At 43.9% G+C, this 26,707-nt stretch overlaps 1 protein-coding gene across 1 annotated transcript; it reads left to right on the top strand.

Moving 5' to 3' along the window:
* Positions 1–335: 335 nt before the first annotated feature.
* Positions 336–25,975, top strand: LOC126478254 (uncharacterized). The gene is made up of 2 exons (XM_050103685.1): positions 336–410; positions 24,755–25,975. Exon 2 carries the CDS (start codon positions 24,787–24,789, stop codon positions 25,885–25,887), a length of 1,101 nt encoding a protein of 366 aa, XP_049959642.1. The 5' UTR covers positions 336–410; positions 24,755–24,786; the 3' UTR covers positions 25,888–25,975.
* Positions 25,976–26,707: the final 732 nt, after the last annotated feature.

The following is a 26,707-nucleotide window of genomic DNA, read 5'->3' as shown; positions in this document are numbered from 1 at the left end:
TCCTCGGCTGGGTTTTGGTCCACTGCATGAGTAGCGATTACTTTTTAGAAATGGGTCGAGACTTTAGGACCACCATGTAGAAGACGCAGAAACACATTGTATACACAATCTGCTTCTCGAGGGTGTTCGGGGGAAGGAAGGGTGGCGACAGAAACGCCGTCCTATACCACTTCCAGATTAAAATGCTGATTCCGCGACGTTACGGGATACATGAACAATAGGAGGAAGGAAAATGGCGAGTGCGTCTTCTAGGGAAGGAGATTCTCGGAATTTCACCAGCAAGTAAGTATAAGCGCGCGGCGGCGGCGGCGGTGTGCTCAGTGCAGATCCCACAATGTCTCTGCCGCTGCTGCTGGCGCTCGCGCTCGCGCTATGGACGACTGGCGTCGCCTCCCAGCCGCCTCGACGAGGTACAGTATTCCTCAACGCGCAAGACAACACTCCCCTCAGCCAATTTGTTTGTTTCTCATTAATCGCTCGTGTTTCATTACTGTAAACTGGCAACACACACTCCTCGTAAACTACTACCTCTCCAGACATACGGGGAACGTACTTATGAAAACTTGGTTTAGCTTATCGATAATCTTAAGTTTCTTTTCCTTGTCCATCCGCTTACTGTCTTCAACTGTCCTAAATACAAAGCCTATATACTCTCTCCGTGGCTTTATTATTACTTTGCATTACTTCTTTCCAATGTAATGTGACTTTAGGATTGGCCGAGCGGTTCTAGGCGCTTCAGTCTGGAACCGCTACGGTCGCAGGTTCGAATCCAGCCTCGGGCATGGATGTGTGTGATGTCCTTCGGTTAGTTAGGTTTAAGCAGTTCTAAGTTATAGGGGACTGTTGACCTCCGCTGTTAAGTCCCATAGTGCTCGGAGCCATTCGAACCATTTTTTTTTTTTTTTTTTTTTTTTTTACTTTAGGATTGCAGCGAAATGCAGGAAGATCTGCAGCGGATAGGCACTTGGTGCAGGGAGTGGCAACTGACCCTTAAAATAGACAAATGTAATGTATTGCGAATACATAGAAAGAAGGATCCTTTATTGTATGATTATATGATAGCGGAACAAACACTGGTAGCAGTTACTTCCATAAAATATCTGGGAGTATGCGTACGGAACGTTTTGAAGTGGAATGATCATACAAAATTAATTATTGGTAAGACGGGTACCAGGTTGAGATTCATTGGGAGAGTCCTTAGAAAATATAGTCCGTCAACAAAGGAGGTGGCTTACAAAACATTCGTTCGACCTATACTTGAGTATTGCTCATCACTGTGGAATCAGTACCAGGTCGGGTTGACAGAGGACATAGAGAAGATCCAAAGAAGAGCGGCACGTTTCGTCACAGGGTTATTTGCTAGGCGTGATAGCGTTACGGAGATGTTTAGCAAACTCAAGTGGCAGACTCTGCAGGAGAGGCGCTCTGCATCGCGGTGTAGCTTGCTGTCCAGGTTTCGAGAGGTGCGTTTCTGGATGAGGTATCCAATATATTGCTACCCCCTACTTATACCTCCCGAGGAGATCACGAATGTAAAATTACAGAGATTCGAGCGCACACGGAGGCTTTCTGGCAGTCGTTCTTCCTGCGAACCATACGCGACTGGAACAGGAAAGGGAGGTAATAACAGTGGCACGTAAAGTGCCCTCCGCCACACACCGTTGGGTGGCTTGCGGAGTATAAATGTAGATGTAGGGTGCATTATGACTGGTCAGCGTTAGGAACTTTTTATATAGGCAGTAATGTAAGAATCATCAATTGCCTTAATCTAAATACACGCTGCATGTATACCGACTAAGATATGACAAATTTCATGGACACGTTACCATTGTGAATGAGGAAACGCAGAACTATCGGTCTTTCGATTGGTTGCCGTCTACACGTTTTGACTCTCCCCCAAACAACCATGGACCTCGCACGTACATCAGAAACAAAGGTAGCCGTAGCGAATGTGCAACCACCGCGGAGGGATATCTCTGGAGAGGTCTAGTTAACGTACGTTTCCTGGAGGGGTGAGCGGCCTCGCCAGCAGGTGCAGGGGCAACAGTGTGGATCAGTGGTCGTCAAACTGCGGGCCGCCGGCTGCGTGCGGCCCGAATCAAATGTTCGTGCGGCCCGCGGTTCTTAGCCGTATGTTGAGATAATGTACATCTACCAGCTAACAGCCGAATCCGAAGGCCTCTCTAAATTTAAGAACTTCTTAGTGATTAGTTTTCCTGCACAGTAACGAACACAAATACTTAGAGAGGCAATAATAATTTATGCTTAGCGAACCCGGCAAGGCTTCGTAATTGCTAAATATGTATGGCAATTGGATATACATTCTAATCTCCCTTTTGCCATATATCTGTACATCACCTCCTACTCTCTCTCTCTCTGTCCATCTCCTCCTCCCATCTCTACACTCATCTCCTCCCGCCCCCCCCCCCCCCCCCTGTCATTTCCTCTTCTCCTTTCACTCTGACCTTGTGCCTTGTTTATTGTTATTGCCAATGAATCCTTGATAGGGAATTGAAATTGCTTAAAATGAATGGGTAAATCGTATGACAGATCTCACTTGCTGCTGCATCCGTGAGGACAGTAACTTCAGTGACATTATTTCGCTTAGTTTTAATCTGCGCGCAGGTAGGATCACAATTTTCGGACGATTCATATTCCGTAGCAGTGTTCTAACCATACGTCGATTAGCCATAGATACAAGTTTCCTGTTTTCTATTAAAAACTCTCGTGGTCGTGCGGTAGCGTTCTCGCTTCCCACGCCCGGGTTCCCGGGTTCGATTCCCGGCGGGGTCAAGGATTTTCTCTGCCTCGTGATGGCTGGGTGTTGTGTGATGTCCTTAGGTTAGTTAGGTTTAAGTAGTTCTAAGTTCTAGGGGACTGATGACCATAGATGTTAAGTCCCATAGTACTCAGAGCCATTTGAACCATTTTTTTTCTATTAAAAACGACTCCGAGGAAGAAAACAAAACAGCACATAGTTGTGTATATAATATTATTCAATTACATATATAAGGAGAAAGAATATGTCTAAGAGAAACAATTTGTCTTATGTTTCAGGGCACTGCTATTGTAGTTAAAACTGACTACGGGGAAAAAGCAACCGCACATTTTCACAGCATAGCATAAGACAACATTATCATACTCGCAGTCAATTTTAATAGAAAACTTCTAGATTGTATTTTAAAAACTATTCAATCTACATCCGTCTGAACGCTCCTTAGATATCATGCAAAAATTTCAAGAACATCCGTCAAGAACTTTTGTAAGAACATTTCCTGTAAATATATTACATACATACATAAATACATTTATATAACATATAAGTGTGCAGCATATGTCTGTCCAAATGTTTATTAGAATGGTATGTAATAATTTGAAGTAAATGGGCTATGAAGTTTTAAGGAAATGTGTAGCCTATGTCCGCCCGGACGTTTATAAGAGCATCGTGCAAGAATCTGAAGTAAAACTCACAATGACTTTTCGAGAATTTTGGTAACAACATTAAAAAACAACTTGTCTTTTTACTGTAGTACAGATTTTATATACATATCCATATGCCATATAAATTAATAAAATTTGTAGCCTATCTCTGCCAAAACGTTTATTAGAGTATCGTGCAGAAATATGAAGTGAATCAGTCAAGAACTTTTTGAGATTTTAGCTAATAACATTTCTTTACATATATATTTAAGAACTGTGAAGCCTATGTCCTCTGAAAGTTGAATTGAGTATTCTGTAATAGTTTAAAGTAATTCGGGCAAGCACTTTTCGAGATTTTTTTGGTAACAACGTTTAACTACGACTTGTCTTCATACAGTAATTGGAAGTGCTAAATTTTAACTGACGTTGGTGATTATTGAGAATATTATAATTCCATCTTTGCAACTACAAGGAAATGCTTGTTTTTCGCGAAAACCTTTCTTTTTATTGATATACCACGATTGATGATGTTTTATTTCAATAAAAGAAAACGCATTTCATGACAAAGACACATTTTCATATGGTTGCAAAGAAGGAATTAAAATACCCTGTAAAGCAATTGCGGGCAATATGACAATTCGAATGTAATGACGTTGGTGAATTCATCTGTGAGCTAAGTGCAGTTGGTCACTTGCCTCAGGGGCAGCGACGAAAGTAGCGCCATGCACTCTGCCTCGCCTTCCGTATCCACCTTCTGTCCCCCACGCGCATCCTCTACGACCTCATCCCCTTACCACACCTTCTCCTTTTCCTTGAACACCTACGCACCCTGTATATTGTCTGCCAACTCGACCCCCCTCCCCCCCCGGCCAGCCATGGTGGCCGAGCGGTTCTAGGCGCTACAGTCTGGAACCGCGCGACCGCTACGGTCGCAGGTTCGTATCCTGCCTCGGGCATGGATGTGTGTGATGTCCTTAGGTTAGTTAGGTTTAAGTAGTTCTAAGTTCTAGGGGACTGATGACCTCATAGTGCTCAGAGCCATTTGAACCATTTTCTTCGACCCCCCCCCCCCCCCACCCCCTAGTGTACCCCTTTCTCTCCATCCCTACCCCATTACTGCACCTTTACCAGTGCGTCCCGCCCTATCTCCATCTCCACTCCCTCCACCTCCTTTCCCAACGCAACTTCCAGCACCTACCCCTCCCGGATGATGAATTTCGCCCTGATGTCCACCCCTTCTACCAACTCTAATCCCACTTTCCTCCTGCCTCCTCCTCAGGGCTCCCTCTCTTCTGTCTCCCTTCTCCTGAGCAGCTTTCCCCCTCCTGCACCTCTCTCTCTCCCCTGTGCTTCCCTTCAGTGTCTCTGCACTCCCTCCTGCCTTGTCTTCCCTCTTCATCTCTCACCCCGCCTGTCTCCTGTCTCTTGGTAGACCCCCTGACCCTCCTATTCCTTTCATCCCACCCCCTCCCCCTCTGCACCTTGCTCTCCCCTCTTTTTCCATCCACTTAGGCCTCTCCCTCGGCAGGTCTCTCCTGGCAGGTTTTATTCTTTCTCGTGTGTGCTTCATCCCTTAAAGTGGTTTTAAGGTGTCTTTGGTCTGAAGTGTTTTAATACTGTGGCCAACATTTTGTAATGGCCCCTTTAGAAAAAATTAATGAATTACTGTGCTGATAAACATCATATGTTATTTGATTTTCAAACAGCTGAGCAAAACTGAACGTACTCAGATATTCACTAAAGTGACACACAATATTTTTAGCGCAACGCAATCTCACTTTCAGTAATCCCTACAAAAGAATGGCCCTGACTAACAATAACCTATACCTTTCATGAATTTTTACCTAACAAAAATCTTCGTTACTCGAACTACTGCAATACAGCGAGCGCCACTACTGCCAGCTAAATAAAAGATTCAAACTACTGATAGGCATAGTTAGCAAATGAAAGATTTTGATAGAGAACAAACAATGTATTTACCTTAATAGTGTTCAAAGGTCATAATATATATAGCAGTTCATGACATCCTGTCTTACAAATTTACTGTCTCTGTCCACATCATCCGCTCTCAAAACTCTGCTAATTTAACCTGTGCATGTGACTTCAATGTCTTTTTTGTGCTCTATGAATCACCAACTGTGTTTTTAAACTTTATGTAGACTTTAATTTTCCCCTATGAACGTCTCCATGTCAGTGTACATTTTCCCTCCATTCTTTTATGTCCCTCTTTTCATCGCCTTTATATGTATAATTTTCTCCTTTTTACTAGTTGTCATGTCACTCGGCTGAAGAGCAGCGGATTGTGCCGCTGCCAGCCCCAATATGGGGCAGGGGAATGAAATCACAATAAAGGAAAAAAAACTCCACAATGACAGTTGCTTCCAGCCAGACTCATATCCATAACCATGTTACAATTTACAAGTTTACAAATTTACCGCATGGAATCACACATTAGAAAACATCATTGAAAACTGTGCTCTATGGCGCTATTTAATCGAAATTTGCTCGATGTATTTGCTTTTTCACAGCAATGACGCTCAGTCGTGGTATTGTTATCACGTGCACATCTAGAAAAATATTCGAATATTTGGAATATGGCAAGTAGAATGTTTTTCATGTTTGTTTGTTATACATGAATTTGAGTTTGTCGTAAGTTTTTAACACCTTTACATTACATATTCATAGTCCGTGGGTCACTTATGCTACACATGTTTCCACATAAAATAGAACTGAGCTTTACATAATCGTCAAAACAGCGGTGTAAACATGGAAGATGGCCCTCCCAGTATCATCGATGTAGGCGGATGCTGATAGGTCGGCGTGTGTCGATGGGATAAGCGGAGAGCAGACGAAGCCAGCGGCCTCCCGCCGAGTATCGAGTGGCAGTCGTCTGCGCAGCGGCACGCCGTCGGCAGCCGATGACGTTGCCGTGGGTGTTGGATCGCCCCCGCCGGTTCACTAAGAGGATCCACCCCTGGAGTTAGGGATCAGGGTGGCAATCGATTGGGTTGGCGAAACATGAAAAAGGTCCAGCGGCGTTAGCAAAAAGTCATTATAAAATGTCTGCTGAAAAGAGTTTTTGATTAGCACACGAACACACTTAAAATGTCTCTCGTGTTCTTGTATTGTTTCATATGTTGTCCGTAGTCATTTTCGTATCCGTCGCCAGTTTATCCAGTCTGTGACAGGTAATCTTCGCTGTACTGCACTTACAAAATAAATCTTTCTCACAGACTATAATCTTCGGTATGGTTCATAATTTTTATTATTTCCCACTGCGGCAATTTACACATTGTCTACACAGCAGAAAATTTTATTTAACACAAAATGTTTTAAGTATTTAGACTTGCACATGCTCGACGCCGTTATTTCAGTCATTACGGCACTCTGTCACGTTGATGTGTAACAGGATTCCCCACATGTTCTGACTCGCTTCACTGCACGGCAGTTCGAAATGCATCACTCGACAGGTCTTTTAAGTCCACCGTCACAACTTCTATTGAAGCTAGCACTGACGCAACACTGTTGCTCCTCTCACAGAGTCTTCACAGTTTCACTAACATCACTATTTAATGTCTGTCTCTTGGACAAATGTCTGTCCGATGCACATGCATCTCTGTACATTGTCGTTCTCAAACTTACAATTATACAGATGCATATGCTTCTTTTTTGCAAATAGGATCCATAATTTTGCTGACAAAGCTTTTTTTATGTACCTCTCTATCCCAGTTAGTGATCATCTGATCATCTGGATTCTTGTTTCCGAAAAAACAAGGTTCTGGCTCGATTTTTACAAAGTAATGCAGTTGTGAAGTGTGGCTAGTAAGTGTAATCTTCTCATAGGACACCAGTGTGTGTGTGTGTGTGTATGTGTGTGTGTGTTCCTGCCACAACAACCGCAGAAAATGCTAATCTCAGTCACAAGTAAAATGATTTCCACTTGATATTCCATGGTGCATCTCATATCGCGTACACCATTACCACAAGTCTGTTTAATAATGGTCACACATAAAAACATACTTATCACTAAATGAAAAACAGCTAACTACTACGAACAGGAAATATATACGATTGTCTTTTTGAAATCTTTAAGAAAAGACTAAAGCTGCATGAAAAGATAGGTTGCACCATCTGCAACATCTTGCAAAAACGTTAAATGTTCGTTGCTTTAAGAGCATTTCAGCTTGTGGTGTTGAATTAAATTCTTTAAAAGTTACCAATGAAATTCTTACTGTACTTCGTTAAAAAAATACAACTAATTAATAATCTGTGCAGAATTATTAAAAGTTGCCCCCAGGGCATTCATTTAGTCATTACATACTGAAATCAGCACAGAAACAAGCTGGCTGACAATCACTTACATACTAAAACATACTACATACTATGGCACAACATTCGAGCATCTTTCTAATTTCCTTATTTACTGCCACTTTTTTTAGATCACGGGATTGAGTACGTGGCGCGTCAATAACTCTCGTGTGGGTACACATGCATGTCATACACAAATCCCTTAATAGTTCCTGGTTTCTCCGAAAACACTTCCGTGAACGAATTGCGTAAACCAGTGACCTGTGCTATCTGATGCTTATCCATACTTACCGATTCATTGACCTTCTGTCTAAAGAGCTCTTAATTAGTGAGCACCTCTGTTCTATGAGACAGGAGTGAGCTACAGTACCCCTGACTAGGTGAGTTACTGTGTATAAATAACAAGTGTGGCCTTGTACACACGATACTGACATTGCGGCAATATTTGCCATGTACTCCTCCGTGGCTATCGAATCCAGTACTACTCACCGAGCGAGCTGGCGCCGTGGCTAACACATTGGGCTCGCATTCGGGAGGAAGACGGTTCAATCCCGCGTCCGGCCATGCTGATTTAGGTTTTCCGTGATTTCCCTAAATCGTTCTAGGCAAATGCCGGGATGGTTCCTTTGGAAGGGCACGGCCGATTTCCTTACCCGTCCTTCCCTAATCCGACGAGACCGATGACCTCGCAGTTTGGTCTCTTCCACCAAACAACCCAACCCAGAACGACTCGCTGGTCCTCATTGTCTACCGCGCAGGATCCAGAGGCTAGGTCGATAGTCGCATTCCTCCTTCTGATAAAATCCCAATCCAGGATGCATGGTGCTGAGAGACCTTTTAATACGAGGAACGTGCACTGAAAGGCTCCATTTCCTATTGTAATCTCCAGCTGCACTTGAATCTCGACAACCTGTGTCTTGGTAGATATGGCACCTAAAACGCGATAATCTTGTGCCTGAAAAGTTGGTATTGTGTACAGACGACTCAATTCTTTATAAATTTCACAACTTATCACGCTCGTAGTAGCGCCAGTATGTAAAATGACGAGTGATTGATACATCGCCTATCTTTATATATACCGCAGCTTGCACTACTGATTTCTCTGCATTACATGTTCGGGGCTCGGCGCAAAGTTCCTGACGCACGTCTTGTCCGTTGTTATTTCGCAACATGTAGACAGAACTTAGGGGTTGTATTGTATTGCATGGAACTGGGGACGTAAAAACGACGGGGCGGCTTCGTCCCCGCCGTAGCCCGCAGTGGTACACAACCCCACAACAGGCTGCAGCAGTCCGCTCACCCCACCGCCGCTCCACACCGAACCCAGGGTTATTGAGCGGTTCGGCCCCCCAGTTGACTTAGCTAGGAATACTTTTTCAAATTCGTCAGGCGTCTTACAGCTATCAGCTGTTCCCATAGCCCATAAGGCTGCTTCGCCAGTAATATGCGACGTGACGAATTGTATTTTTTCTCGATCTGCCCACACTTTCGGCAGAAAGCGTTTAAAACTTTTTATAAATATCACGGGATGTACTACTTTCTTTTCCGTAGACAAGGTCTGAAATTTCCTATGATTAAGTAGGCTTTCTCCATCGGACAACGCATTTTGCACGATCGATTCTCTGCGTTCCAGCTTGGCAATTCTCTCGTTTACTTATTTTCTCCACTGAGGAATGGCCTGCTGGACTTGGCTTAATTCCTCACGCAAACTTTCGATAGGTTTGCCGTTAGCTGCTGGTACTTCTCTAGCGACCTTTCCTACAACCTTATTTAATTCCGTACTGACGTGTTCACGTATATCCTCATCGTTTTGTTGCAAAAACTGGGTTAGTTCACTTTCGATCTTTTCTGCTTGGGTTTTGAGACACTGATCTACCTGCTCAGTTAGTTCCAATGATAACAGGTCTAACCTCACAGTAACATGTTCTACTTTAGTGCTTAGATAGTTTTGGTTATCTTGGCACATCTTTAACTGATCAGTAACTTCGTTAACCATCTCTGGTACGCTAGTGTAAGCCTCTTTCATGGCTTTGATTTCACTTTTAATCGGATCTAAGTGATCATCCAAGTTCTGAATTAAAGTTTCATCTCGTTTTGCTAAAATTTCATTTAACGAAGTAGTCATATATTGGTCTCTCTCTCTCTTTCTCTCTCTTGTATACTTTCATTAACTTGGGCAAGCAAATGCTCATCCTTTTCTTTTAATTGTCCTTACATATTTTTGTTAAATTGGGCAAGCAAAAGCTCATCCCTTTCCTTCTTCTGCAGAATCCTATCTCTGTCTCTCTTCTGCATAATCCGATATTTTTCTTCCTGTTGTTCTACGAACGTATTCAGAAACAAAAAAATGGTTCAAATGGCTCTGAGCACTATGGGACTTAACTACTCAGGTCATCAGTCCCCTAGAACTTAGAACTACTTAAACCTAACTAACCTAAGGACATCACACACATCTATGCCCGAGGCAGGATTCGAACCTGCGACCGTAGCGGTCACGCGGTTCCAAACTGAAGCGCTTAGAACCGCACGGCCACACCGGCCGGCTATTCAGAAACAGATTAATAAAATCACCCCCCCCCTCCCTCCCCCCCCCCCCACCGGGTATACTACTTGGTGATATATTTGTTAGGCTATACTCGAATCTGACCTCGGCAGAGGTAAAAGCTTCTGTACGTGCTCCATTACCCAATACACCCATTTAGGCTCCCGGAATTATCCGGCATTCCTTTTCGGTTTCCGGTACTATTTGTTGTATGTTAGACTCTGCGATAGCTTCACTCTGAACTGGCAGCTCAGTTTTGTCGTGGACTTGACTCCGAATCGGAGTATTCGTCTCTTTTCTAATCTGCTGCCTGGTTCTTGTTCGACTAACGCTGCAAATTAATATACAACTTATAGAGGTACTGATAACTGATAACTTTCCAGCAGTTATTTCGGTAAAATCTGTCACAACAACGGTTGCAGAAGAAGTTTAGTTATAACTTAACACGCACACAGCAGCCTATTGCTGCAATACACAAAATAAATATTCCCTGACACACCCTAGCTCTATGCACCTTGGCGTATCAAGCGAAAAATAGGACCTACTCACACAAAATAGTAAAATAACGTACAGTGGTTGCCTTACCTTATATACAGTCTTCAATAGATCCCAGACTACTCGTGTGTGGTTTTATTTTTGTCATACACAGCACGTGCGAGCGAGGTTATATTCCAGCAACAAGTTGTACCTGACATGAAATACAACCTTGCATTAATACACACATAAATACAATAAGATTACAATAAAAACACAATAAAATTACAACGTATACTATGTATTATTCAATCGGGCCCCTGAGTCAACGGGCGCCAATAGTACCATTACCTCTTTTCTTCGTAACTGTTGTGGTGTAGAATTAATTTAGTTATTTCGTATGAGTTAGTGCAAATTGCTACGCGTGGTTTGAAATACGCAGGCTGGCGTCGATCGCAATCTACAGCAATGACATATAAAATAGCAATATAAACTCTGAATATTGTTTTTGGAACTCCACGTATAGTTTGAGCGCGAGTAAATGCGTCTTAAATATACGTAGAGGGATGTAATCTCAATAAGCAGGCAAAAAATTATTTATTATTAATGGAAATGCTACGCTTTATTTCAACAAATGACAACGTAACGTAACCTGCAACTATCCCAACGATAATATAGAATATAGAATGATTTCTTTTCCCAGCAAATTAATCTAACGTTACACAGAAAGAAAGTATGGTTCAAAGAACTGCGTATTATTGAAATAATTGCAAAGAATTTCTCTGACTTTATCTCTTTAAGAATTGAGTTAACTTTTAATCCTTTGAATTAACTGAAAATATTTTAAATCAGAGGTGAGCCCTCACCTAAGCCTTGCGGTGTTAAATCTCTGAGTAAATTTCGTAATGAAAAATATTAAGGAGCTTTAATATTGAAAACTGACTGTCAACATTCGTAAAAGCACTTAAGATCATCTTCCTTTGGCAATGAAGCGCGCAAACACTCAAATATTCCTTAGTACACGTAATGGCGGTCTCAGCGCCAACGAAACAGTCGAAGCCAGATGGGCAATCGACAGCAATATTATTATCTTTAAATAAATTTGACGTGGATGGAGAAGAATTTTAAAAATTAAACTTAAGATACTTTCAATTAACAATATATTGTAGCTTTAAAGCTCATACAGTCAGCGAGTTATACGTACATATATCGAACCACAGGCGAGAGGGAACAAACAGGAGAAAAACAAAGAACAAACAGGCGCGAGTAACATGGCTCTTGTGTATATATATTAAACTTGAAGTTTCATGCTTTCATGGAACGTATTGCAATATGGTATTCTTTATCTCTGCGATTAATGGAAAATATTTACAATATTTGTCACAAAATATTATCAGACTCGACAAAATGACTCATAATATTACAGTCATTATTTTCTCTGTTGACATTTTATTCATATCAAAGTTACTTATAATCTGTCTTGATTGCAATAATGTTTATTCACATGACCGGATTCGATTCCTCTAGAACCATCTTCAGATCTGCAATTTCGGTTACAGGAGTAACCCGTCCACTCACAGCAATCTTCATATGCTGAATGTGACGCAGCATGTGAAGGTTGCTGTGTGTGGACGGGTTACTCCTGTAACCGAAATGGGATAACGATATGCACACATACAGATGTCGGCAGCATCGCGACACGAGCTATAAAAGGGCAGTGCATCGGTGAAGCTGACATTTGCACTCAGGTGATTCGTAGAAAAGCTTTCTGACGTGATTACGGCCTCTCGACGGGAATTAACAAATTTTGAACGCGGAATGGTAGTTGGAGCAGACGCATTGGACATTCTATTTCGGAAATCGTTGGCGAAATCAGTTTTCTGAGATCCACAGGCTGAAGAGAGTGCTGGGAATAACAAATTCCAGGCATTTCCTCTCACCACTAATATCGCCGAGGCCGACGGCACTCACGCAACGACCGAGAGCAGCGGTGTTAATTTAGAGTTTTTAGTGATAACAGACAAGCAACACTGCGTGGAATAACCATAGAAATCAGTGTTGGACGTACGACGAACGTATCCGTTAGGCGAAATTTGGAGTTATGATGCTATGGCCGCAGACGACCGTCGCGAATGGATATGCTAACAGAACGTCTGCTGAGCATCTCATGCGCTCGCGAACATGTCGGTTTTTCCTAGGGTCTCAGATGAGTACCGATTTCAATTGGTAAGTCCAGAGGTTGAAAATACCGCTTCGGCTGTAAAGTTCTTTTTATTCACACACGACCGGTTTCGGGCTCTTATAAACCCATCTTCAGATGTCATAACTTGGTGCTGTAACCCCCGAGCGCCACGGTGGACGTGTAGTAGGCGCGGTGTGCTACCGATCAGCGCAGAGCATGGAGTTACGACACATGAAGATGGGCTTATAGGAGCCCGAAACCAGTCGTGTGTGAAAAAAAAAGAACTTTGCAACTGAAGCGGTATTTTCAACCTCTGGTATAATGCTCAGTTGCGCATGTTCCCCGAATAGAATTGTTTGTCTCAATTGGCGCAGACCCCACGAAGCGATGGACCTAAGTTGTCAACAAGACAATGTGCAAGCTGGCAGTAGCTCCATAATGGTGTGGTCTGTGTTTACCTGCAATGCACTGAGGCCTGTTGTCGAGCTGAAGAGATCATTGACTTGAAATATGTTCTGCTACTTGGAGACTATTTGCAGTTATTCATGGACCCACGTTCTCAAACGACAATGTCATGTCACTGGGCCGCAAATGTTCTCGATTGGTTTGAGGAACATGCTGCACATTTCGAGCGAATGATTTGGCCACCCAGATCGCCCAGTATGAATCTCATCGAATATTTAAGGGACATAATCGAGAGGTCAGTTCGTGCACAACATGTTACACCGACAATGCTTTCGCAGTTATCGACGGCTAGAGAGACAGCATGGCTCAATATTTCTGCGGGGGAGTCAACGCCACGTCGAGTTGGTGCATTACGCTGGGCAAAAGAAGGTCGCACACGAGGTGTGCAGGCGTCCCCTGACGTTCGTCTCCTCAGTATATTAACTAGCTGAAATGGCTCTGAGCACTATGCGACTTAACTTCTGAGGTCATCAGTCGCCTAAAACTTAGAACTAATTAAACCTAACTAACCTAAGGACATCACACACATCCACGCGCGAGGCAGGATTCGAACCTGCGACCGTAGCAGTCGCTCAGCTCCGCACTGTAGCGCCTAGAAGAGCACGGCCACTCCGGCCGGCTAACTACACTCCTGGAAATGGAAAAAAGAACACATTGACACCGGTGTGTCAGACCCACCATACTTGCTCCGGACACTGCGAGAGGGCTGTACAAGCAATGATCACACGCACGGCACAGCGGACACACCAGGAACCGCGGTGTTGACCGTCGAATGGCGCTAGCTGCGCAGCATTTGTGCACCGCCGCCGTCAGTGTCAGCCAGTTTGCCGTGGCATACGGAGCTCCATCGCAGTCTTTAACACTGGTAGCATGCCGCGACAGCGTGGACGTGAACCGTATGTGCAGTTGACGGACTTTGAGCGAGGGCGTATAGTGGGCATGCGGGAGGCCGGGTGGACGTACCGCCGAATTGCTCAACACGTGGGGCGTGAGGTCTCCACAGTACATCGATGTTGTCGCCAGTGGTCGGCGGAAGGTGCACGTGCCCTTCGACCTGGGACCGGACCGCAGCGACGCACGGATGCACGCCAAGACCGTAGGATCCTACGCAGTGCCGTAGGGGACCGCACCGCCACTTCCCAGCAAATTAGGGACACTGTTGCTCCTGGGGTATCGGCGAGGACCATTCGCAACCGTCTCCATCAAGCTGGGCTACGGTCCCGCACACCGTTAGGCTGTCTTCCGCTCACGCCCCAACATCGTGCAGCCCGCCTCCAGTGGTGTCGCGACAGGCGTGAATGGAGGGACGAATGGAGACGTGTCGTCTTCAGCGATTAGAGTCGCTTCTGCCTTGGTGCCAATGATGGTCGTATGCGTGTTTGGCGCCGTGCAGGTGAGCGCCACAATCAGGACTGCATACGACCGAGGCACACAGGGCCAACACCCGGCATCATGGTGTGGGGAGCGATCTCCTACACTGGCCGTACACCACTGGTGATCGTCGAGGGGACACTGAATAGTGCACGGTACATCCAAACCGTCATCGAACCCATCGTTCTACCATTCCTAGACCGGCAAGGGAACTTGCTGTTCCAACAGGACAATGCACGTCCGCATGTATCCCGTGCCACCCAACGTGCTCTAGAAGGTGTAAGTCAACTACCCTGGCCAGCAAGATCTCCGGATCTGTCCCCCATTGAGCATGTTTGGGACTGGATGAAGCGTCGTCTCACGCGGTCTGCACGTCCAGCACGAACGCTGGTCCAACTGAGGCGCCAGGTGGAAATGGCATGGCAGGCCGTTCCACAGGACTACATCCAGCATCTCTACGATCGTCTCCATGGGAGAATAGCAGCCTGCATTGCTGCGAAAGGTGGATATACACTGTACTAGTGCCGACATTGTGCATGCTCTGTTGCCTGTGTCTATGTGCCTGTGGTTCTGTCAGTGTGATCATGTGATGTATCTGACCCCAGGAATGTGTCAATAAAGTTTCCCCTTCCTGGGACAATGAATTCACGGTGTTCTTATTTCAATTTCCAGGAGTGTAGATGAATGAGTCGCTTTACTTCCATACTAATACCGTTCTGTGATGTTACCAATATCCCAAGACAAACTCAGTAACAGTTTCTATTTGCGCCTGGTCAATTTCTAACATTGTATTTAGTTCTGGTCGTATTATTCGTATGTATTTCATTTTATTGAAGTTCACTTCCAGTTCTATTTCTGTTGGTGCTTCCACCAGTGCCGTAATGTTTGTCTAAGCTAGTTTTGTTCTTGCAATAATATCCATATCATCTGCATAGGCAAACGTCTGCACCATTCTACTGAACATAGTGCCTGTTTTATTGATTTGAGCTGTCCTTATTACCTTCTCTAGAGCTAAGTTAAAAAGCATACATGAGAGTGCACCGCTTACCTCAGTCCACAGTTAGTTTCAAAACTTGGTGTTAAATTTCCTTGTATCCAATACTTAACATACTACTTTTCCCATAGCCAAAGTTACGAGGGGTATTAACTGTTGTGGTCTGTCCATTTCATTCATGGCTTCAATAAGCTTATTTCTTTTTATAGTGTCATATGCTGCTTTAAAATCAACAAATATATGGTATCTAAGATCAGGCGGTGCATACGTCTAACTAGATGTTTCTACCACATTTAATAAACTCAGCGGGCAGGTCGTCAAAGCCAGGTGACTTATGGTTGGATAGTTAGCTGACTCTCTTGCAACGAGGGCATCCCATTTTCCTCTTCTTCCACTTGTTGGCTTTCAGTTAAATCCCATGCTTCAGCATTCTCTGAATATAATAATTCCTTAAACTACTTTGCCCAACCATGTAACAATCTCTCTTGTGATGCTATCAGTTCACTATTTTGTCCTCTGCATTGTGCTATTTTTGGCTGAAATTCCTTTCTATGGGTATTGATATTTCTTCTGAGATATACTTATTTTGTGATTCTCCTTTAACTTTGAGTGCATTTTAAATTCTCCCTGTAGTTTTTGGAATAGGTAATAATCAGCGTTCGCATTAGCATCTCTCAAAATACGGCAGTCTAGTGCATCAGTGCTGTGCCTGGTACCTATTAATATATGATCAGTTTGGTTACTAGTATTGTTGTCTGGTGCCACCCAGGTCATTTTGTGTACGTTATGATGCTGGAAACACGTGACAGAAATTGTCATGTTAAGTGATGCTGCAAATACTAAAATGTAGTCTTTCACGGCCGGAAATATCATGTCCATTATAATTATCCGTGCTGTTATGCCGTGGTTGGTTGATGAATTCTGTGTCAATTCCCAAAGTTTCGTCTTCCGAGTGCGGGAGACATCTTAACCCCCGCTTATGCTCAAAGGGACGTCTGTCCTGGTTATAGCGCTCTGCCTGTCAACGATGGGCTGATTTGATATTTCTCCTAACCCACTGGCAATTTTCCTTAAGGATATCAGGAGTGATAGATGCGGGCAGAACATCATTAATATTCCAAAAATTAGATTGTGGATAATTGAGGGGATATGACAACAGAAGGGCGACAGGATCAGCTTTCGATTCTTTGTGATGAGCGATATTAAACGCAAAGTTGAGCCAAGGGAGGGTAGTATCCCATTTCCTTGCGCACATATCATGGTATATAATAAAGGAAGACTTAAGATTATGGTTCACTCTTTCGGCGAAGGACGCCTGAGGATAATATGGCGTGGTAATGATGTGCGTAACGATATTGCAAAAACAGAACTGTTTAAATTGCTTAAAAACAAACGCTAGAGTGTTATCACTCACCAGAGCCTTAAGGGTGCCAAACCAGAAGAAGATGTTAGTGAGGTGTCCAGTAGTAGCGGCAGTAACCCCTTGGCTATGAACGAGCCAAACAAATCGCGAAAATGGGTCAACGACCACAATGAGATAATGGTTTCCTTTCTTAGTACGGGGAAGGGGGCCCATAAAATCAGTAAAGATTTTATCCGTAGGGTACAGTTAGCGCTCTGATCGTAATAGCGCCCTCGGCGAGCTGTCATTGGGTTTGTTCCTTCTACAAGAGTCGCACTCACTAACCAATCGCCAGATATCCCTGTACAATGACGGCCAGGTCTTCGCCAAGGACTCGTACAGGCCTAAATGTCCACCCACCAGCGAACGGTGGTAGTAATGAAAGATGGAGGGGACTAACTCAAGAGGCAAGCAAAACCTGAATTCCCCAGGTTCACCCACTTGCTTACACAATATACCATTCTTCAGTGAAAAGCTGGGCACCTCCTTCCTGGACAATTGCCCACTAATCGTTTCCTTAATTTTAAGATTGGCAAATAACTGTGGCACTTCGCCCACAGCAGTACAATCAAGTTCATCAGAGCCATCGGCTCGATCTCCCTCAGTTGTATCTTCCTCCTCAAACATGCGGCTGAGTGCATTGGCTACCTGATTGTCAGAACCTTTAATATGGCGCACCTTAAAATGAAACGCCGAAATCTGGAACGCCCACCTCGCAATTCTACCAGTTTTCCCGGGTCTGGTCAGCACCCTACTTAACTCCCGATTATTGGTCTCTGAATCAAATTCCCTATGTTCCAGATAGAATTGGAACTTTTCTAGAATGGCCAATGTCTCACATTCATACTTGGAATAATTCAATTTGGGACCGGACAGACTCCTTACGCAAAAGTGAACAGTGTCTTTGACCTTGGTCTCCTGGAGGAGAACCGCAGCAGTCCCTGTGTTTTTCGGTCTGTACAATAAATCTCTTGCCAAAGTTGGGCACAGCCAACACCGGGGAGAGGGGTCTTAATAGCTTCAAAAGCACACTGTTGGCTTTCGCCCCACACAAAATTTTCTCCGTTCCTGGGTAGGTTATTAAGAGAGACAGCAACCTGAGCAAAATTTGGAAAGAACCGGCGGAAATAGTTGGCCATTCTAATAAACGTAGCTACCTCCTTCCTAGTTGTAGGTTGGGGACCTCTTCAAGTCCTTCATTCGCTCTTGGTCGATACTAACGCCATCCCTAGAAATTAGATGACCCAAAAATGAAGCCTGATTCCTGGCGAGAGTAATCTTAGATTTCTTCGCGGTCAATCCAGCATCACAACGCTCGACAACACCTGTCTAAGATGGGAAAGGTGTTCCTCAAACGAAACACTATAAATGACCATGTCATCCAGGTAATTAAATACACAGACGAAAGCAAGTCCGTCAAGACATGTTCCAACAAACGAGAGAGAACAGCAGCTCCGGTGGCCACCCCAAATGGTACCCTATTGAACTCATAGAGATTCCAGTCAGTGCAAAAGGCTGTGACATGCTCAGATTTTTTGGTGAGAGAGATTTGATAATTGGCCTGATTCAAGTCAAACAGAGTGAATCACTTCACCTCAGAGAGCCATGTGAAATAGTTGTGAAGTTCAGGCAAGGGGACTGACTCTAAAGCAACTTTTTCATTCAGCAGCCTATAATTCGTGGCTGCTCTGTAGTCCTGACCCTAAGCCTTGGGGACAAGAAAAATCGACAGGCCATAAGGAGAAGGCCTGATAACTCCATCCTACAACGTATTATCCAGCTTAAGCCTCAAGATTTTCATTTTAGGGGGCGAAAGTCGATAAGGAGACTGCTGAACAGGAACATCATCAATCATATAGGATCACACAAGTCACTCCTAGATTATTAGACAAAACATCAGGAAACTCTCCCAACAAATGCGTGGCCTGCTCCAATTGAAGATGAACCATGTCAAACTCCCCGGTCTCACAAGTTACAGAATTAATGACGCTTGGATGGCGACAATAACAGAGGGCTATCTTCTCACCTGGCGAGAATTTAAAGAAGGCACGACTAGCAAAATTAAGGACCAACTCAGTTCTTTGAAAAAAATCGCAACTGAGCTATATGTTAACTGCTAGGTCCTTTACAACCAGGAGATTAACCATGAAAGAAGATTACGGTTAATGAAGTAAAAGATCCACACAGTGGACACCAAACGATAAAGCTACTCCTTATGTTTCTGATCTAAACTGCCATAAAAATGCGAAGGAACTGTTAATCAGAACTCAGGGAGAAGTTGTAGTCTAATTCACAATTGATTTATTGATCTTAAACAAGACAAGTCAACAAAATTATTAAAGAATCATCATACAAAAAAATATTTATTTAACAAAAACCTTACTAAAATGGGATCTATGGTGGACAAAATCATCTGCTGGGGATCGACACATGACACTAACCAGAACACTACTCGCTTTATCTCACCTCATACACGTGAATCCAGGTTATGGCATCAAACTACGCCACCACCAAGCATCTATATTCCACCACACAAAAAAAGGAAAAATATGGTTCGAAAGAACAGGGTGCTGAGAAATAGATATTATAGCCCTATGTTGCAGCAGCGAATACTTTACTGACCTACTGGTCAAGGCGGCACACTATGATGTGTTCGGCGACTGAAGTCATGGACGGCGGAAATCAGTTATTAAATGCGCGTTCCCGAAAAATGCAAGTAGGCCTACACGGTCTCGTGTTCGGTTAATTCAGAATGCAGGTACTTCCCTAAGAGCCTCTGAAACCCTGATGGATTCCAGTGTGCAGGTGGACCAATTTGCTGGTCTACCGAACCAATTTGACTGTGCTTGTCGGAATACATCAAATGTTTAGACGGCCAACTCAAGACAAATAAGTACACCCATGCGTCACTCATTGTGACCATGATGATGTAAGCAGTACCTCTGATGGTTCAGAAGGTGTGCGCACAGGCTCTAAGTCGCGCCCTAGCAAAGGACACAAGTCTCACCATTTATGTAGAGACCTGCAGTTCTTTACTAGCGAAGCGCCAGTGCAAGAGGCTTGTAAAAGAGTGCCGATCTCCCTTTCTCCCCATTTCCTCGTCAGCTCGGTTCCAAAAGCACATTCCTCTTTTTGATTTCCCCCATTTCCACACAAGCCAATCACAAGCTGGAGCCCGGCATTCTAAGCTCGGTGAATGGTCTTTGCACTGCAAACCGATTTGACCAATCAGAGACTTAAAGTTGATTGGCAGAAAACGGAAAAAAAATTCAGCTTCACGGCCTCTTTCCCACATGTTTGCCGTGTTTTTTGCTAACACAATACAGGGTGGAAGCACAGCCCTCCATAAACAGCTTGTTATCTCCCCTGTTGCGTCCATTTCAAAGTTTGCAAAGAACGGCCATAAACTCACATTGACAAAAGATGTTTTGAAACAGAGTCTGGACATTTGGGCCCCAGTTTTCCTGTCCCAAGGACATCTGCAGAACGTTTACATTTATTTTGGCGGCTTGCTCACGAACAAGGCCTACAATGCGCAGTCGGCGACTTTTTGGTGCTAGGCCGTATACCTGGACGTCTGGCGCCAAAGCTTAATGAGGTTCTGCACAATGCGACCATGGCATGGCCCGTCTGGAAATGTCTCCTTACCGTTCTCCAGAAAAAACGTGCTTTGTCGCCCCACCAACGCCGTGCTTTTACTGCAGTCGTTAAGTTGGCACACTGTTCCTTTGAACGCAGGTAAATCTTACCGTATTTCTTTCCCTAGAGCACGCAAACAAGACCATAAACTGCTGCCCACCATTAAATCACAATGTATGAAGTCAAATAGCCGTAGATCGTATGCCCTACACCGAATCAGAAGTGAGAGTGCCCTGCAATCTCTCAAGCAGCCAGAAAAAATTGCAAATGTACAAGCTACTGTGCACCTCCCCAACCAGAGGGAACTCTTGCAGATTGGACACATGATATCTCCGAGGGCAGGGGCACACAGGAGATCATTTATAGACATGGCAAACTCCAAATACCACTTATAGTCAAGTAATAAAAAATAACTGCTGGAGTCCAATAATGCTCGCAGAGGTTGCTGTCCGACATGGGCACAAACATAAGGGAGCGACGACCTTGTCGCAGCTTGAATATGTGTTCACCAAGGGGTGACCATCTCTGACATGTATGAACCCTGCACCCCTCTTCCCCCCTCCCTCCCCCGCCTCCCCCACAGTGTCAGCCTTTAGGCCTCGGGGCCTGCACAGCCTGACACTTGCGTACAAGGTGGATATGCAGCCAACAACGAAAACAACGCTTGCACGTGAGTGAATCATATTTGAGAGAGGGTTTGTCACCCCAGGTAACTGAAGGCACCAGTGCCAAGACTACATCTACCCTACGCTGCTCATCACCATAAGTAAGGGCCTCAATAGAATCTAAGAGTTCTTGCAATTCACCAAAGTTGGTGGGACGGCGAACAAACAGCAAACGTGATCGATCCTTGGGGCACATGCCCTCCAACATGTTGAAAACGCTATCAGACTCAGTAATGAACATTCCGAGGACTAGCATGGCTGTGAACATTCGTTCCATATATTGGCTCAACATCTCCGACGATGTCTGAACCTGCCAATAATACTTCCGCTCAAGCTCACTGAACATATGTGTCGACAACTCTCTGCCTATAATAATTGCCCTCAACCGCCCCATAGAATACTGATGTCTCAAGATTTCTGAAACCAGAGTACCCAATATCCCATTAGGTAAAGATTAAAGCAAGAGTCAAATCTCAAAAGCAGCCGTAAGGCTTTCTGCACTTGATTTGAACTGTCCACAGACAGTTCTGAAATATTGATTAGGAGGCACACAATCGGATTGAATAACTTAGCAAAGTGATCGGATGGCAAATTGCCTAGACTACGGGGCTAAGAGCGCTCATTGTCACTGAATTCATTGCGTCTTAAAATTTTCTGCCCCAAACCTACATACTTGCTTTCTAAACACAGGGATGCCGCCCTAACCTGCACGTCCCTTGCCTGATCACTCGACTGCTTAACTTTGTCTCAAACACACACACACACACACACACACACACACACACATACACACACACACACACGAAACCTTCTACATAGAATTAATTAATTTCAAGCATAGCCGTAACAGTTTCCAGATCGTAATTTTTGCTTAAATAATTTGTCTACATTAAATTGTATATGGTTGCAGATGACGAACTGCGAAAGAAAACAGTCACTGTAAAAACAGAATGCATCAGGAAAATCACACCATGTGGTGAAAATGTATGAATTCATAATTTTATGTCTTTCTTCAAAAATCTGTAATTGCTAATATTTACATGTATACAAACAGTAAAGAACATTCTTTATGTTTAACAGCCATAAAATAAAAGCCCACTGATGATGCTGCAACTGCAGTGAAACACATTTGGGATAAAAAACAAAATTATGTTATGCTAAAGGCGGACCCCATCCAAAAACATATGCATTATCTAATCCTTCTTTTAGTCAGGCTGCGTTACAAATTTCTTTGCTCTCTGTTTCCATGAAAACATCTTCATTCGTTAACCAATCTACATATCCAATATTCAGTGTTATTCTGAGCACCATGTGGGGTTCTTACATTGTCACTCGTCAAGATATTTATCATTGTGGGTAACATAGGCTCGTAAATTTATTGATGTGCATTATCGCACAGTGTAAGAGTATACTGCAGATACCTCTGGTTTCGCCGAGGCACCACTCCGAAATTATCGTCGCTCGCTGACAGTGCCTTGAATACCGTGTAATTTTTGTTGCTGGACTAGACCGTTTAGTCGAGTGGAGGGAGTCAGACTCTGTAATTCTAAGTCGGGCCGGGGGGAGCTCAGACGATGTGCTTGCAGGCATTGTTCCGATGGAACTGGTAATTCGCTTCTTACATGATGACCGGCGCCGCGCTTGTTAGCTTTTGAGTTTCAGTGTGAACCGATCAGTGTCGTGTGGCGGCATGTGGAATATTACTAAATTGTGGAAATTTAAAAAAGTGCTTGAGATTAATAATGTTTTAAGTAATAAATCGTATTGTTGGTGATCCAGTAACAACTGTTCTGTATCGAACCCGTCATTATCCACTTCATCAAACTATCAACATATCACTAAATTCACGCAGGAGAGAGAGGCAGAATCGCCGTAATGTAACACACGTGTAAGTCATGTTGTAACAATATGTCTTCCATTTTTCTTTTGCCTCTCCTGTTTTTCGTCTACGTTTCACTTTTATAATACTATAAAGCTACACTCCAGATAAATAATTTTCACAAAAGATTCAATAACACATTTATAATCGATGTTTACATGTTTCTCTTTTTCAAGGGTGCTTAACTTGCTTTTGTCAGTTTACTTTCGCTTCTGCCGTCATCAGTTATGTTGCTTCCTTAAATAGCGAAACTCTTCAACTGCTTTTAATGTTTACCATTTCGTAATCTAATTCCGTGACTTAAATATAATACACTCCATTATGAAATTACAATGAAATCCATACCTTTAGCTGCTTACAGGCGTTGATGAATATCAACGGGGACAGTTGAAAACATCTGCTCCCTGTCAGGGACGCGAACCCGAGCTCTCCTGCTTACATGGCACACGCTCTATCCGACTTAGCCATCGAGGACATAGAGGACACTGCGACTGCAGGGACTGATCTCTGGCACGCCCCCGTGAGACCCATATGTCCAACTTGCTGTCCGCACACTACATTTGTAGTGCCCCTGCCCACTATATTCAGTACACATTGCAGTCAATCTACCGATTCTCGTAAGAGTTCGGGCAATGTGAGTGCATCCGCACTGAAGAAGATCAAAAAATGGTTCAAATGGCTCTGAGCACTATGGGACTTCTGAGGTCATCAGTCCCCTAGAACTTAGAACTACTTAAACGTAACTAACCTAAGGAGATCACATACAGCCATGCCCGAGGCAGGATTCGAACCTGCAACCGTAGCGGTCGTACGGTTCCAGTCTGTAGCGCCTAGAACCGCTCGGCCTCCCCGGCCGGCTGAAGAAGATCATTGGCCAGTGAACCTTACATATATGAAGATGGTATCTGTTCTTTCGGACATGTCCGATCCCATTGGTGATCTTACAGCTCTTGAAGAATGAAATTACAATGAAATAACAGACCTTTAGCTGCTTATAGAAGTGATATTTATCAACGCCTGTAAGGCGCAAGACCTTCCAAGACCATTGTCATTTCTATTAGATTTACAATATCATCAACTTTTAGTACTTACTTCTCCTTCCTGAATTTTACTCCCATTTCTAAATTAGTCCTTGATATCATTTTTGCTTGCTCTGTGTACAGATGTACCGACGTTAGGAATAGACTACGGACTAACTTTTTTTGTAATTGCGCATTACGGAACAATGGACTCGTAATCTCACTTACTGTGATACTTTTCTCATATGAACGACACATGTTTTAACGTAGTAATTTCAAACTTATGAAATATTGTGTGCGAATACTTCGGCTGTAGTACTGTAACGTTTTAAAAACCTGTTGCGAGTGTAATGTATCTGTGCAACCAGTATGAGCTTTCTGTTCAAATTTGCAGGCTGCCTGGTGGACGTGAATAACAGATCCGTGATGCCCGACCCACAGCCACTACTGCTGGTGCCCGGTGTCAGAAAAGACGTGCACGGCTTCGTGAAGCCAAACTCTTCGGGAATAATCTCGCTCAGTTATAAGCAGAAAATCACCCTGGCGTGTCCTGGCAGCAGGCTCCGGCTCTTCAGTGGACAGCAAGAGACAGCCTCCTGCGTTTCGGCCTCCACCTTCGTCGTCAAACGACGGTCATACGCCTTCGCTGACCTCGACTGCGTGTCCCCGCCAGAGCAATCGGCCCAGGTGACGGGCAGAAAGTGTGGCAGCAAACGTCAGTACCAGATGATCCGACTTGGCTACCAGGTCGGCTCAGACTTCTACACACTCATTGATGTCTGCTTCGATGATCGCTCCTACAATACAGTCTACGACAATTTCACAATGGTCGCCAACATAGGGGGCAAGCAAAGCGGTTCGTTCGAGTCCACGTGGTTGGGCGGCGGATTCTTCGGGAAAATCAACATGGATATGCAGTACAGTTTCAATACGCAGGTCAATACGTTCACCACACTACTGGGTCCCGGGGCGAGCGGGTACATTACTAAATCTAACTTCCTTACCAGGGGACACCTCGCCGCTAGGTCCGATTTCATGCTCCGCACACAGCAAAACGCCACGTACTTCTACGTGAACGCCGCGCCGCAGTGGAAATCGTTCAACAGTGCCAACTGGAACACCATGGAGAACAATGTACGTTCCTACGCTGAGAACAGGTTGGTCGACCTGGAAATCTACACGGGCACTCACGGCATCGCGACGCTGCCCAACGCGAATAATGTCACGACGAAGTTGTACCTTTATGCTCATCACAGAAGGTACATTCCAGTGCCGAAAATCTTCTGGAAGATCGTGTTCAATGCGATCACTAACGCAGCTGTGGTGCTCCTAGGCGTAAATAACCCACACGTTCACAACATAACCCCTGACTACATAGTCTGCCCAGACGTGTGCCGCAATATCAGCTGGTTGTCCTGGGACGCCCACAACAAGAGCAAGGGATACTCGTACTGCTGCCAGTACGCAGATTTCAAGGCAACCGTGCCCGATGCGCCAGACATCGTTGTGCACTCTCTGCTTACCTAACCCATTCAGATAGCAGCACTTCGTATTGACTTTGGGATATCTGTATTTCAGATGGTCTACAGTCTTGTGGTTTCTTTATATGTATAATTCAAATGAATCTTCTTGGTGCCTTCTTTATACATCTAATCCTGAAATAAAAATTCACAAATTCCATATCTACCTGAAAATTATTCTACCAGTATCAATAAAACAATCCAGTACCTTGGTTTTATTTGTGACACATTTATTTTACAGCATGTTTGGTGATTGGACAGCAACATTGGATTACTCTAAATTACGTCTACATGCGAAAACACACAATTAATTTCATACTTTTATCTAATTTTCTATTATATGAGACACTCTTCGTCATCTTTGTTTGTCTTTCTAGTCGTCTTGCTAATAGCCCAGACTTTCGACCGTACGTCTAATAGCTCTACCTCTGAATGATAATTTTTTTGAATGTTAGTTGTAAAGAATAAGTAAAAAGTGCGGTTATAATGACAGGGGGAATTAAAATCGTCAAAGCCTGCGCTGTCGGTCCACATTTAATACGATAATGCTTGGCCGTGGAAAGATAACTAAAAGTTTTGCATCAGAATTCGTCTTGTAATAAAATGACGTTCAAAAGTGACATCGCATTTCGTGCTCTGGCTGCTGAATGAAGATAGGTTCGTTTTTGGAACGCGCAATAAGCACTTAAGGCTGCGACAATGGCTGCTGATCCATTGCATCATCGTATTAAGACGACCGACTACGAATATGTGCAGAAAGACGTTAAAAGAATCAGATAGGAGCAAGGAACAAATGAAATAAGTGATTAAAACAAATTTTCGTGACA

The sequence above is a fragment of the Schistocerca serialis genome, chromosome 1, assembly GCF_023864345.2.
Source record: "Schistocerca serialis cubense isolate TAMUIC-IGC-003099 chromosome 1, iqSchSeri2.2, whole genome shotgun sequence".
Classification (NCBI taxonomy): Eukaryota; Metazoa; Arthropoda; class Insecta; order Orthoptera; family Acrididae; genus Schistocerca; species Schistocerca serialis.
The sequence above is the reverse complement of the archived record's forward strand: the minus strand, read 5'-3'. Positions and strand labels throughout refer to the sequence as shown.

Excerpts from the sequence above, each read along its gene's own strand:
- LOC126478254 (XM_050103685.1), top strand. The coding sequence starts at position 24,787 with ATGCCCGACCCACAGCCACTACTGCTGGTGCCCGGTGTCAGAAAAGAC.